We start from the raw sequence: 15,785 nt of genomic DNA, 5'->3' as shown, positions 1-15,785 counted from the left end.
GTGTGAGATTGTGGGCATCTAGCTTGGATTATAGGATGGCCGGGGTGTTAAGCATGTCCCAGTATAGGTCACCGAGTAGCACAAGCTCAAAAGATAGATGGGGGGCAATCAATTCACATATGCTATCGAGGCACAGCTGGGGGCAGAGGGAGGTCTAAAGCAAGCGGCAACAGTGAGAGACTTGATTCTGGAAAGGTGAAATTTTAGAAGTAGAAGCTCGAATTGTTTGGGTACAGACTTAGATAGCCTGCAGAGTTCTGTATTACTATCCTTGCAGTAGATTGCAACACCGCCCTCTTTGGCAGTTCTATCTTGGCGGAAAAGATTATGGTTAGCAATGGAGATTTCCGGGTTTTTGGTGGTTTTCCTTAGCCAGGATTCAGACATGGCTAAGACATCCGGGTTGGCAGAGTGTGCTAAAGCAGTGAGTAAAACAAACTTAGGGAGTAGGCTTCTAATGTTAACTTGCATGAAACCAAGCTTTTACGGTTACAGATGTCAACAAATGAGAGCACCTGGGGAGTGGGAGTGGAGCTAGGCACGGCAGGACCTGGATTAACCTCTTCATCACCAGAGGAACAGATGAGAAGTAGGATAAGGGTACGACAATGCTATACGAAATGGCCGTCTAGCACGTTCAGAGCAGAGAGTAAAAGGAGCAGATTTCTGGACACGACAGCATAGATTAAAGGCATAGTGTACAAACAAAGGTAAGTTAGGATGTGAGTACATTGGAGGTAAACCTAGGCATTGAGAAATGATGAGAGAGAGTCTCTAGAGATGTTTAAACCAGGTGATGTCATCGCATATGTAGGAGGTGGAACAACATGGTTGGTTAAGGCATATTGAGTAGGGATAGAGGCTCTACAGTAAAATAAGACAGTAAAATCACTAACCAGGACAGTAATGGACAAGGCATATTGATATTAGAGAGAGACATGCGTAGCCAAGTGAACATATGGGTCCAGTGAGTGGTTGGGCTGACTGGGGACACGGCGATTCAGACATTTAGCAGGCTGATGCTAACATTCTAACAGTTAGTAGGCCGGGGCTAAACAAGCTAGCAGATAGCAGACCGGGGCTAGCAAGTTAGCCTATGGGGGACATCACGATGGGGGTAAGTCTGTTTTTGCCTCTTCGTGCGGTGGCGTGGATAGACCAGTCGTGGAATTAGTAGGGTTCCAAGAAGCTCTAGGTAGCTAGCAGGCCTAGCAGGTTAGCAGAATGGACCTTCAGTGGACGTCGTGCCTAAGGGGCCTGTTGGAATTCTCGGGCAGATTATGTCGGTATTCCAGTCGCAGAGGAATATTACCCACAAAGCAGGCAAAGAAGGTGTTTCGTTTGTTTGGAAGCGTGACATCGGCGTCCGTAACGTGGCTGGTTTTCTTTTTGTATTCCATGATTTCCTGTAGACCCTGCCACATACGTCTCGTGTCTGAGCCGTTGAATTGCAACTCCACTTTGTCCCTATACTGACATTTCACTTGTTTGATTGCCTTGCTGGGGGAATAACTATACTGTTTATATTCAGCCATGATGCCGCCATCCACCCATTGTTTCTGGTTAGGGTAGGTTTTAATAGTCACAGTGGGTACAACATCTCCAATGCACTTCCTTATAAATTCACTCAACAAGTCAGCGTACAGATCGATGTTATTCTCTGAGGCTGCCCGGAACATTTCCCAGTCCGCGAGATCAAAACCATCTTGACGCGTGGATTCCGATTGGTCAGACCAGCATTGAATGGTTCTAGTCACAGGTACTTCCCATCTGAGTTTCTGCCTATAAGACGGTAGGAGCAAGATGGAGTCGTGGTCGGATTTGCCGAAGGGAGCGCGAGGAAGGGCATTGTATGCATCGCAGAAGTTAGAGTAGCAGTGATCGAGTGTATTGATAATGCGAGTTCTGCAATCAATATGCTGATAGGATTTAGGTAGCCTTGTTCTCAAATGTGCTTTGTTAAAATCCCCAGCTACAATAAATGTAGCCTCAGGATATATGGTTTCCAGTTTACATAGAGTTCAGTGAAGTTCCTTGAGGCCCGTCGTGGTGTCTGCTTGAGGGGGTATATACACACAGCTGTGACAATAACTGACGAGAATTCTCTTGGGAGATAATATAGCCGGCATTTGATTGTAAGGAATTATATGTCAGGTTAGCAGAAGGACTTAAGTTCCTGCATGTTGTCATGATTACACCATGAGTCGTTAATCATGAAGCATACACCCCCGCCCTTTTTCTTCCCAGGGAGGTGTTTCTCTCTCGGTGCGACACATGAAGACTCAATAACGCATTGAAGCCAAATTAAGTCAGTTAAAGATGGCATCTCAGAGAAATAACATGCACAGTTTGAGTTGACTCAAGTTGAAGGTCAACCAGAGTACTGCAGGCTCTCATTAGCAACTAAATTATACTTTTACAGTAAAACGTCAATTAAACAGTCTCAAATAAGTGCCTGTCCCTTTTAATTGCCGTGCAAAAAAAGTGAATTTTTCAAAATAAATGCAGGGTCTAAATGAATTGTTTACAAGGTTACCATGTATTATTTACGAGGTTTAATGTTTAATTTGTGACATAAAAAAAAATCAGCAATGACTCGAAAAAATGATGGCAATTATACATTTTTATTGCCAGGAAGAAACTGCTTGCCATTTGCTGCTAACAGCTGAGAACTGCTGGCAAGCACAAAAACAGTCAACAACTTCGGGAGCACAGACCCTTAGAAATAGCCTGAACTCCATCTAGTGACCAAAGTAAGAACTGCCTGAAAATGCACAGTCAAATAGGAGAATCATTATTCTGGAAAAGTATTGTTAAGTATTGTTAAAAAAAATAATAGAGGCATACTAAGATGAAAGAATTGTGACGGCGTGTAAATGACAACACATTAGTGCAGGAAATTAAGAAATTGATTAAAATGCATGTAATTAAACAATTAACTATGCAATTGGTATCATGATTGTTTTCTAAACATTTATTCATTCACTACAATGGGGGATAGTGTTTTCTGCTAACAATGCCTGGAGTACCGCGGTCGGGGGGGGGGAAAGGGGGGAGTAGTTCTCCCCGGTGTGAGATCAAACTGAGGTGTATTGTTGTTAAAGGAGATTGAGGTATGCCACTCCAAATTCAACCCTTAGCCTCCTACAGAGACACCTCTTGATTATACTTGTACATCTGAAAGAATGTGTTGGGGGGTACTAGATGTCCATTGAAACTGAGGGGTCCTATGACCCTTAAATATTTTACATTTTCATTAAATTAAGAAAATATTATTATAATATTAAATATTAAATATATAAGTATTAATGTGAAAATATTGAATAATGCCATCAGTGCCCCCACAAACATTTGTTGTGCATGAAGCCACTGGTGGAAACTCCAGCACATTGTCGTGCCTTTGGCTATGCCGGATTAAGTGATATGACATGCTATTCTATAAAATAATTTCTCCGTAATTAATATCACCTGATTGAGCTAATCATGTAAATGTAATTAACGAGAGTCGGGCACGACAAAATAATATTTATAGAGCCGTTATAGCAGTCAATATCAATCGTCTCATTTGAAATCTGCACAAACCCTGGCTAACAATTTGAATCAGCAATACAAAATTGGGTTTAATTATTTATTTACTAAATACCTAACTAATCACACATACACATAATTAAATCATAACTTGATTACAAATTACGTCATAAAGGAAAACGTCCCTAGCGGGCGGACCAGATATGACAGCTTGTTACACAAAAGAAAAGGGGCTGGGTTTGAGTGAAGGAGCAGGAAGACTGAGGAACAAAGGGAAGAAGTTGGGCTATCGTAAATACAGTATCTTATGCATTCTAAATTACCGCCCATTTGGAAAAGGAAAATGCAATAAATATTTACTCTGAGCTGCGCTTCGGTAGGTTGGTGGTAGATGGAAGGCCGTGTTGCCAAACCGAGTCCTTTGAAGAATGTCTCTGGTTGTCAATTGGATACGTTGTAGTAACGTCGTTGGGTGATAGACGGGATACTCTGTCTGTTCCTTCCTAACCCTCGTTGCATCTGCTGTTGCTAACTCAACGGCTAGGAGGTATCACTTCTGTAGTGAATAAGAGTTCAAAGTTCATACCATTCGCAACCAAAGCTCACGCTGATGTTGGCTTCGTTCTGTAGTTATTATCTGAACCATTCTGACATAGGACCGTCGTCCTCACATCTTTGGAACCGATAGTTATATTGTCGTCAAGGGCTTATATAGGAACGCAGAGGAGGGCGTGTTTGAAAAGTTTTATAGCCCATGTCCCTTCACAGGGCTGATTGAGCAGAGCCATATCTTATGAAAACCCAAATCTCACATTTTAGAAGCTAAGATCACATTTCATCCCATTACGAATAATTTCATCTTCAAACATTTAAATTGAACAACAATTCCATGTGAATCCGATAACTCTGATGTGTAGACTTTCCACTGTAGAGTTTGTCATCTTATCATTGATGAGAATGTCTCAGATGACAACCGGACATCATATTCATTAAGTACTACCGCACATGTTCAATTGTTCGGATTACCAGCATATAGTTAATTTCCCCCCACCTACTGATGTTCCCAGAATCTCTATGTTAACAAAGGGTTTTACAAATGTAACCTCAGTAGGGTAGAGAGAGGAAAAGGGGGGGGGGGGTATTTATGACTGTCATACCCCCCAGGCCAACGTCATGACAACATCATTCTAAGAGTAAGGTCTAGGTGGAGTCATTCTTATATTGCTTACACCTTTCATACCTACAGTATTAGGGGCAATCAAGAAGTGTCCACTAACTAGGTGTGGGAACAAGAGGTTGATTTTGACTGGGCTAGTGATAAAAGAGTTATACCTAGTAATAGCAGCATTCAAAGCGCTCTCTTACCGCCACGATGTGCAGCAGGACGGCCCCACTCTTGCGCTCGTAGTTGGAAAACATGTCTTCAGGGAACTCCTTGATAGCTGAGAAGAGAAAACAACATCATCACAGTGTGTCAGTAATGTGACTGATGTCCCAGATTCCCCCTTGTCCACAACCAAGGATGAGTTCACCTTGTGTGGTGGCGGCACTGACAAAGAGCTTGGTAAGACTTTTAAATGTTCAAGTCAACATTACTTCATTTGCAATACGTCACCAAAGGATCCTCCTCAACCACTAAAAAAAGACAGTGAGGTAATACTTAAAAAGCATAAACCGGGTCTTGTGTTCAGTAGGGAGTAAACGTTTCAAAACCTATAAAGCCGGGATAAACTACCTGAACTTATCCAATGGGGCCGGATTGGCCATCTGGCAATTCTGGCAAATGCCAGAGGGCCGGACCATTATTTGTTGGGTGGGCTGGTCGAAATTAACACACAAATAAAATGTTATATATATATATATATTCAGAGTACCAGTCAAGTTTGGACACTCACAGTTTGGATACTCATTCCAGAGTTTATTTCCTTTGACTATTGTCTACATTGTAGAATAATAGTGAATTGTTAAATAAATCAAATATATTTTATATTTGAGAACCTTCAAAGTAGAGACCCTTTGCCTTGATGACAGCTTTGCACACTCTTGGCATTCTCTCAACCAGCTTCATGAGGTAGTCATCTGGAATGCATTTCAATTAACAGGTGTGTCTTGTTAAAAGTTCATGTGGAATTTCTTTCCTTTATTTTTTTATTTTACCTTTATTTAACCAGGCAAGTCAGTTAAGAACAAATTCTTATTTTCAATGACAGCCTAGGAACAGTGGGTTAACTGCCTGTTTAGGGGCAGAACGACAGATTTGTACCTTGTCAGCTCGGGGATTTGAACTTGCAACCTTCCGGTTACTAGCCCAACGCTCTGACTACTAGGCTACCCTGCCGCCCCCTTCTTAATGCCTTTGAGCCTATGATGATAGGGCTATTTGGTGAAAGACCAAGTCCATATTATGGCAAGGACAGCTCAAATCAAAGACAAATGACAGTTCATCATTAAGACATGAAGGTAATTCAATGCAGAAAATTTCAAGAACTTTGAACGTTTCTTCAAGTGCAGTCCCAAAAACCATCAAGCGTTATGATGAAACTGGACCATCACAGGAAAAGGAAGACCCAGAGATACTGCTGCTGCAGAGGATAAATTCATGAGAGTTAACTGCACCTCAGATTGCAGCCCAAAAAAATGCTTCACAGAGTTCAAGGAAAACTTAACCAGCATGGCTAGCACAGCATTCTGAAACGATTTTCCATCCCATCTGGTTTGCGCTTAGTGGGACTATCATCTGTTTTTCAACAGGACAATGACCCAACACACCTCCAGGCTGTGAATGGGCTACTTGACGGAGTGCTGCATTGGATGACCTGGCCTCCACAATCACTCGACCTCAACCCAATTGAGATGATCTGGGATGAATTGGACCGCAGTGTGAAGGAAAAGCAGCCAACAAGTGCTCAGCATATGTGGGAACTCCTTCAAGACTGTTGGAAAAGCATTTCAGGTGAAGCTGGTTGAGAGAATGCCAAGTGTGTGCAAAGCTGTCATCAAGGCAAAGGGTGGCTACTATAAAGAATCTCAAATATAAAATATATTTAGATTTGTTTAACACTTTTTTTGGTTACTCCATGATTCCATGTGTTATTTCATAGTTTTGATGTAAGGGAAAGGTCTTCGCTATTATTCTACAATGTAGAAAATAGTGAATATAAAGAAACACTCTTGAATGAATAGGTGTCCAAATTTTCAACATATATATATATATATATATATCACATTTGTGGGAGGAAACCCAGATTACTGGCTGACCCCAGTACTGACCCCTGTACTGCCCAAGACCGTGGTCACTCCTATCATCATCTGGCCGCAGCAGAAAGAAACAGACTGGCCCTCCATGGGAGCCGCTAGTGTCTGTATTAGGAATGGTGTTAAGTCAACCAGAGGTCAGATGTACACCTGCATGTGCCTTCTCTTCCTATCTCTTACATAATGTACAACAAGGCAGCAAGGATACTAGAGCATAAAGTTATATAATCATAGATTGTCCAAAATTATGTATGGATTTGTTTTGATGTACTGGTGCATTTGCATGTGGCTTGAAAAAATGCTTACCACAGATAATTGGAAAAGAAACTGAAACAAAAATGCATTACCATTCACACAGAAATACTACGCACAGTATAACACAGAACGCACCAATGCATTTTGATCTTCTGTCGCATATGGACCCATGAAATGACAATGTACGCCTGAGACAACGAAGGCCTAATGCAATCCACTGCCTATTAACATTAGATGGCGCTTATGACTGATTTACGAAACCAAGTTCGGACTCATCCTTGGCACCGCTGCTTTGGCCCAACTCTTCAAAAGGGACATCATATGAGATGTACAGTTTGACATCCCTTCCCCCAGTAGGCATACCGGTAAAAAGAGGGATGAGGTAAAATATCTTTTAAAAAGGACCGTTAACTTCCATGGTAGTGACTCTCCACTAGCAGCGTGATCGGTTTATATTAGCACAGGTATCGGTCCTTTGCCACGTGACACCACACCCCCTCTGAAATCTCTATAAGGCAGGGAGCCTTATACAATCCATGGAGAGTCTTCCCAAGGTCAGATGCTGCATGTCATCACAGATATAAGCAAAGAAAGCAATATGTGGAATTCAGTGTGGAAAAACATTTCATCGTGCATTATATTTTGCTCATTTTATTTATGAAACCATGTCATGTGGCAAAAGCGTTGCGTAGGCTCCACTGCTCACGAGAAACGTAGGCTCCACTGCTCACGAGAAACGTAGGCTCCACTGCTCACGAGACACGTAGGCTCCACTGCTCACGAGAAACGTAGGCTCCACTGCTCACGAGAAACGTAGGCTCCACTGCTCACGAGAAACGTAGGCTCCACTGCTCACGAGAAACGTAGGCTCCACTGCTCACGAGAAACGTAGGCTCCACTGCTCACGAGAAACGTAGGCTCCACTGCTCACGAGAAACGTAGGCTCCACTGCTCACGAGATCACAGGTGCAATGACTTAGAACAATGCAGCTGCGCACAAGTGTCTTTAGGCAACTTGAGCGACATGCAACGTAAACAATAATACACTGTTTTCACAGACAGCCCAATTTGGATCATTTTTCCACTAATTGGTATTTTGACCAATCACATCAGCTCTTTTCACATCAGATCCATTTCAGGTCAAAAGACCTATTAGTGAAGAAAAAAAATATCAGAATTAGGCTGCCTGTGTAAACATAGCCTTAAATAGGCCTATGCTACTTCAGAAAATACAGTAGGTAGCCTATCAATCACTTGACTCATTTGGCAATGATGACTACAAAGCTTAGAGGAATCGAAAAATAGAGCTGGCAACCAAGTAAACAAGAATATTTTCCCCTTTCTTATAGTGCGCTTTAACCCGCTCTGTCGCCTAACCGCCCACATTTTCCCTTCCTTGTCTGATGCATCTTTTAATTACAGACTCGGGAGATCTGTGAATCAATCAATAATTGAATGGCTCTACCCGCCATCCCGCTCGGTCCCTTTCTGTAGTTAACGTCACAACCCCTTAGTGATACAACACAATCAAGTCTGGCTGTGTGCGTGGTATAATGCCACAATCAAAACAACTGGGAACCATGAACTCTGAAACTTCCGACTTCCGACTTCAGTGTGTTCAAGAGAACTGGGTACTCTGGGGGGGGGGGGAAACAAGCTACGACGGGGAGCATTTTTTGGAACCGTCACCCAAAAGCACCCACCCAGAAGTATGATGGCAAAGGTACTAAAAGCCTTCTTCACATTAGCAGTTTGAAGTCAAATCCTACCTTTTTGCATATCTGATTCGAATCTGTTATTTTTCCTGTCGTCTGAACAGCCAAAAAGCACATGGATTTGGATATTTCAAGCAGCTGGTGGTTTGAAGTCAGATACAAATCTGATTCCTGGCCATGCAACTTGTGTCTGAACAGTCAAATCTGATTTATTTGCCCTCAAGTGGTTTATAGACTGTTATTTAGCATATATTGTTGCTTGCTAGCTACACTGTTGACAGTTTGTCAAGAACATGTGGAAAGTAATTAGCTTGATAATTGTTTACAAACAAATTAGTGAATGCTCTAGAAAGCTAAACATCTACCTAGCTAGCTAGTTGACTGCCTTGGCTAGCCAAAAAGGAAACATTTTAAAAGTTGGATAATCTTATCTCTTAAGGCTTTAAAGGTGTTCTTACACTATGATTTTGAACATTCAAATTAACTGGGAAATGTCCATGGCAGGCATTGTGGTCACCTTACATAACTTCTGAGTGATAAGAAACAGGAGCACCACCAATCAGCCTACACCACTGCGCACACACTTATTGTTACTATGACAACTAGCATAGCCATGCCAGAAAATGACTGCTGTCTCAACACACACAAATCCATTTTGGTCACATGCAACATGCTGTTTGGACAGTCAGTATTTCAAAAGGCTTTAGAGCACGCCGAGAACTGGGAGCCAGCGCACAGTTGGCGGGCAGAGGGGGTCTGGTCACCTCTCTCCCGCTCGCGGTGTAAACAGTGAACCAGACACCATCTGCACACAGTTTGCCCTTGTACCTCCCTGCAGAGGTCTGTCCAGACATGAACATGCTTCAACAGACGTTTCCACACGGGGATAGGCAGGGAGATCGCTTGATTACCACTACAGCAGGCAGAGCACAGCGGCGGCAGAAGGAGGGTGCTCCAGTGCAGCTTGATTAAATGTTGCGTCCCAAACCTAGCCAAAGAACTGAATCATATAGACAGGTTAATTGATACGTTTTCCACTAGTGTAGGCTTGAGGTTTAAAAAGGTGGCACATTAGACAAGTCAGTGGATCAGAGTTGATGGTATTTTTGCACAGGAAACTCTGCTGCGTTCTGCGCGTTGTTGCAGTTCCTTAGTGTGAAACAATGCGTCTGTGTGTCTGTGTGGCAACCTTGTGGGATACCTTTGAGAGTAGGCTATGTATCATTCAGTTTCAACATGAGTCAACCTTGAAATAGCCTAATGTTCTTGTTGGATTGGAATCAACATTCTAGCACCTAAATGTCCAAAATTGGCACTGATATGAATGTCATGTGGCACACCATACATTTGTGTATTGCCATAGTGTAACTTCAAATCACATGCAGTGAGTCAACTAGGCCCCATACCAGACCTGGGCAGAACATTTTTGTATTTTTTAGTTTATTTGAAAATACCAACTTTTCAAATACTCATGGTAGTCAAATATAGTTTTTATAGAGTTTCAACTAAAATGTAACCATTTTCTTTATTCAAATACAGGTCTCAGAATCAAATATTATTTAAGTGTTTTGAATACCTCTCAGAAAACCCAATTATATTTGAAGGTATTTGAACATATGCTAGTTATTTGAAAACAAATAAATATGTATTTGATGGCTGCCAAATATTTGATTAAGTACCAAAAACTACAACAGTTCGTTGAATTAGTCTAACAACGGTTTAGAGGGCTTTCAGATATTAATCTTATCATAAAATGCACCAGGGACATGGAATCATCTCATCATTCGAGTAGACCACTTGCGCAGCTTCAAAATGACTAACAAATATATTTTCAGAATGAGTGGCATAAGGTAAAACTAACACTTTTACGTCAAGTTCTTATACATGTGTATTAACTTGGTTACATTGCAACATCGTTACATTGCTTTATAATTGCATAATAATCAAGTTATTACATAAGTGGAATAAGTAACAGTGACTATTCCTTGTGTACAGTAGTTACAAAAACTCAGCTCATTGCTATGCATTTAAAATGCAATTACCAAAGTATTATGTAACACTAATAAAATGTTGCTCCAAAACTAATGACTAATGACACAGACACAATAACAGTTTAATGTTGTGTTACTGAGAATACTGACAATAACAACATATGGCTATTAAGTTTCAAATGAAACAATATCCAAAAATGGCGTCTTAAATAAAGTACAACCAAGGAAGGTAGAAAATCATGTTAGTTTGTATTCTGAGTAAACTATCCTTTTAAAGATGGTATTGTGCAGGGGTATTCAACTCCTACCCTATAAGGTGAGGAGCCTGCTGGTTTTCTGTTCTACCTGATAATTGCACCCACCTGGTGCCACAGGTCTAAATCATCCCTGATTAGAGGGGAACAATTAAGAAAATGCAGTCCAGAGTTGAGTTTGAGGGGTATAGTGATTGAAACAAGAACACTTTCAAAGTTGTTTTTGCTGAGCATCCAGCTGGCTTTTTGCAATGGATATCATAGCATTAATGGCAGCTTTCAACCTTTTCAGTGGCATGTTGATAGAGTCATTTAGAAGTAAAGTTTTAAACAAATCCAAATATATTTTGTATTTGAGATTCATCAAAGTAGCCACCCTTTGCCATGAGGACAGCTTTGCACACTCATGGCATTTTCTCAACCAGCTTCATGAGGAATGCTTTTCCAACCATCTTGAAGGAGTTCCCACATATGCTGAGCACTTGTTGGCTGCTTTTCCTTCACTCTGCAGTCCAACTCATCTCAAACCATCTCAACTGGGTTGTCAGGTGATTGTGGATGCCATCTGATTCAGCACTCCATCACTCTCCTTGGTCAAATAGCCCCTACACATCCTGGAGGAGCGTTTTTGGTCATTATCCTGTTTAAAAACATGATGGCGTATCGCTGTAGAATACTGTGGTAGCCATGCTGGTTAAATGTGCCTTAAATTCTAAATAAATCCCAGACAGTGTCACCAGCAAAGCACCCCCACACCTAATAGTCTTCTCTATTATTCATCAATGTAGAAAAAAATACAAATTAAGAAAAACCCTTGAATGAGTAGGTGTGTCCAAACTTTTGACTGGGACTGTATATACACTGCTCAAAAAAATTAAGGGGACACTTAAACAACACAATGTAACTCCAAGTCAATCACACTTCTGTGAAATCAAACTGTCCACTTAGGAAGCAACACTGATTGACAATAATTTTCACATGCTGTTGTGCAAATGGAATAGGTGGAAATTATAGGCAATTAGCAAGACACCCCCAATAAAGGAGCGGTTCTGCAGGTGGGGACCACAGACCACTTCTCAGTTCCTATGCTTCCTGGCTGATGTTTTGGTCACTTTTGAATGCTGGCGGTGCTTTCACTCGAGTGGTAGCATGAGACGGAGTCTACAACCCACACAAGTGGCTCAGGTAGTGCAGCTCATCCAGGATGGCACATCAATGCGAGCTGTGGCAAGAAGATTTGCTGTGTCTGTCAGCGTAGTGTCCAGAGCATGGAGGCGCTACCAGGAGACCGGCCAGTAGATCAGGAGATGTGAAGGAGGCCGTAAGAGGGCAACAACCAAGCAGCAGGACCGATACCTCCGCCTTTGTGCAAGGAGGAGCACTGCCAGAGCCCTGCAAAATGACCTCCAGCAGGCCACAAATGTGCATGTGTCTGCTCAAACGGTCATAAACAGACTCCATGAGGGTGGTATGAGGGCCCGATGTCCACAGGTGGGGGTTGTGCTTACAGGCCAACACCGTGCAGGACGTTTGCTATTTGCCAGAGAACACCAAGATTGGCAAATTCGCCACTGGCGCCCTGTGCTCTTCACAGATGAAAGCAGTTTCACACTGAGCACCTGTGACAGACGTGACAGAGTCTGGAGATGCTGTGGAGAACATTCTGCTGCCTGCAACATCCTCCAGCATGACCGGTTTGGCAGTGGGTCAGTCATGGTGTGGGGTGGCATTTGTTTGGGGGGCCGCACAGCCCTCCATGTGCTCGCCAGAGGTAGCCTGACTGCCATTAGGTACCGAGATGAGATCCTCAGACCCCTTGCGAGACCATATGCTGGTGCGGTTGGCCCTGGGTTCCTCCTCATGCAAGACAATGCTAGACCTCATGTGGCTGGAGTGTGTCAGCAGTTCCTGCAAGAGGAAGGCATTGATGCTATGGACTGGGCCGCCCGTTCTCAAGACCTGAATCCAATTGAGCACATCTGGGACATCATGTCTCGCTCCATCCACCAACGCCACGTTGCACCACAGACTGTCCAGGAGTTGGCGGATGCTTTAGTCCAGGTCTGGGAGGAGATCCCTCAGGAGACCATCCGCCACCTCATCAGGAGCATGCCCAGGCGTTGTAGGGAGGTCATACAGGCAGGTGGAGGCCACACACACTACTGAGCCTAATTTTGAGTGTGACTCCAAATCCAGACCTCCATGGGTTGATAAATTTGATTTCCATTGATAATTTGTGTGATTTTGTTGTCAGCACATTCAACTATGTAAAGAAAAAAATATTTAATGGGTTGGGTTATTTTAGTGTTCCCTTTATTTTTTAATAAGAATATTTCATTCATTCAGATCTAGGATGTGCTATTTTAGTGTTCCCTTTATTTTTCTGAGCATTGTATTTTATTTTCTTACTTGCTTGCTTATGTACACCTGAGGCAATGGACATTCAGGAGAATGCAAATTTACAGAATGTTCAGATAAAAATGTGTTGTGTAGTTCAAATATGACTGTCAGATAGATTGGAATAGTATAGGAGATTGTGTTCTATTAATTATATTTCTATTAATTATATTTCTATGTTCAACATGCAGTTCCAGATACAGTGGCTTGCGAAAGTATTCACCCCCCTTGGCATTTTCCTTAGTTTGTTGCCTTACAACCAGGGAATTAAATTAGTTTATTGGTGGATTTGTATAATTTGATTTACATAACATGCCTACCACTTTGAAGAGGCAAAATATTTTTGATTGTTGAAACAAACAAGAAATAATACATTGTAGAGCCACCTTTTGCAGAAATTACAGCTACAAGTCTCTTGAGGTATGTCTCTATAAGCTTGGCACATCTAGCTAATGGGATTTTTGCCCATTCAAGGAAAAACTGTTCCAGCTCCTTCAAGTTGGATGGGTTCCACTGGTGTACAACAATCTTTACGCCATACCACAGATTCTCAATTGGATTGAGGTCTGGGCATTGACTAGGCCATTCAAAGACTTTTAAATGTTCCCATTTAAACCACCCAAGTGTTGCTTTAGCAGTATGCTTAGGGTCATTGTTCTGCTGGATGGTGAACCTCTGTCCCAGTCTCAAATCTCTGAAAGACCAACAGGTTTCCCTCAATAATTTCCCTGTATTTAGCTCCATCCATCATTCCTTCAATTCTGACCATTTTCCCAGTCCCTGCCAATGAAAAACATCAGCATGATGCTGCGGGGATGGTGTTCTTGGGGTGATGAGAGGTGTTGGGTTTGGGCCAGACATAGCGTTTTTCTTGATGGCCAAAAAGCCAATTTTAGTCTCATCTGACCAGAATACCTTCATCCATACGTTTGGGGAGTCTCTCACATGCCTTTTGGCGAACACCAAACGTGTTTGCTTATTCTTTTCTTTCAGCAATAGCTTTTTTCTGGCCACTCTTCCTTTAAGCCCAGCTTTGTGGAGTGTACGGCTTAACGTGGTCCTATGGACAGATACTCCTATTTCCGCTGTGGAGCTTTGCAGCTCCTTCAGGGGTGTCTCTTTGTTGCCTCTCTGATGAATGCCCTCCTTGCCTGGTCTGTGAGTTTTGGTGGGCATCCCTCTCTTGGCAGGTTTGTTGTGGTGCCATAATTTTTTCCTTTTTTTAATAATGCATTTAATGGTGCTCCGAGAATGTTCAATGTTTGATATATGTGTGACTTCTGAGGGTAATTGGTTGCACCAGATCTTATTTAGGGGCTTCATAGCAAATGGGGGGGGGAATACATATGCACGCACCACTTTTCTGGGGTGTTTTTGTTTTGTTTTTTGAAACAAGTATTTTTTTTAATTTCACTTCACCAATTTGGACTATTTTGTGTATGTCCATTAAATGAAGTCCAAATAAAAATCCATTTAAATTACCGGTTGTAATGCAACAAAATAGGAAAAACGCCAAGGGGGATGAATACTTTGCAAGACACTGTACAACCCTGACATTAGTTGAAGGCAGCCAATCCCAAAAAATACTTCCACAAAGCATAGCTTAAACTATAGTTATCCCAGGTGTTCCCAGTAACCATTTGGACTAAACCATTGTGCAGTGTCTCCACAAATCCTGTGTAACATTTATTGTACAGAAAAACCCCTTTGAGTCACAAGTCACAACTCTTGGGTCAAATTTGTTTCACATCAGTTGCACAACTTGAGTGTGTACAGGGTCCTAGAGCACAAAGTTATACTCATGCAAATCCATTTCAGTTGGAAGACCTTTGTGTTGTTTTGTCATAACAAACCACAAAGTAGTTGGCTAAAAGAGACACTGTCTTAGTGACATATAGAACACATGCAAGGTTAAAATTGTATGGTTCCCTTAAATAATATGTTAACTTCTATCATATTACTTTACATGCCAACAATAGTAGCAGTTCATGCTGTCACAGTTGCGTTACATCACAGGAGCTGAGCCGTCTGACTCAGCAAAAAATGTAAAAAATAACGCAGGAGGTTTTTATGACCTTTTAACAGCCGATTAGTATGGGGTGGTAGGTAGCCTAGTGGTTCGAGCGTTGGGCCAGTAAACGAAAGATTGCTGGATTGAATCCCCGAGCTGACAAGGTAAAAATCTTTTGTTCTGCTCCTGAACAAGAAAATGCGGTGGAACTGGCTTTCCCGGTAGGCTGTCATTGCAAATAAGAATTTCTTCTTAACCGACTTGCCTAGTTAAATAAATGTTTTAAAAAAAATTTTTAAGTAAGTCTACAAAATGAGTATTATATTGATATATTTTTCCAAAATGTCAGTCGGCGTACACCTGCACTACAATGTCTGGC

General features: G+C 41.9%; 1 protein-coding gene across 2 annotated transcripts in view; it reads right to left on the bottom strand.

Annotated features, from left to right (window-relative positions):
- Positions 1 to 15,785, bottom strand: part of LOC118398505 (sodium/potassium/calcium exchanger 4) — a 71,491-nt gene that overhangs the window by 23,814 nt on the left and 31,892 nt on the right. For both annotated transcript variants that reach the window (XM_052470804.1, XM_035793893.2), the window contains exon 3: positions 4,894 to 4,970. In XM_052470804.1, the coding sequence (XP_052326764.1) occupies positions 4,894 to 4,970 (77 nt within the window). The remainder of the gene's footprint in view (positions 1 to 4,893; positions 4,971 to 15,785) is intronic.

This window comes from Oncorhynchus keta, chromosome 19 (assembly GCF_023373465.1).
Source record: "Oncorhynchus keta strain PuntledgeMale-10-30-2019 chromosome 19, Oket_V2, whole genome shotgun sequence".
In the NCBI taxonomy this organism is placed as follows: Eukaryota; Metazoa; Chordata; class Actinopteri; order Salmoniformes; family Salmonidae; genus Oncorhynchus; species Oncorhynchus keta.
The sequence above is the reverse complement of the archived record's forward strand: the minus strand, read 5'-3'. Positions and strand labels throughout refer to the sequence as shown.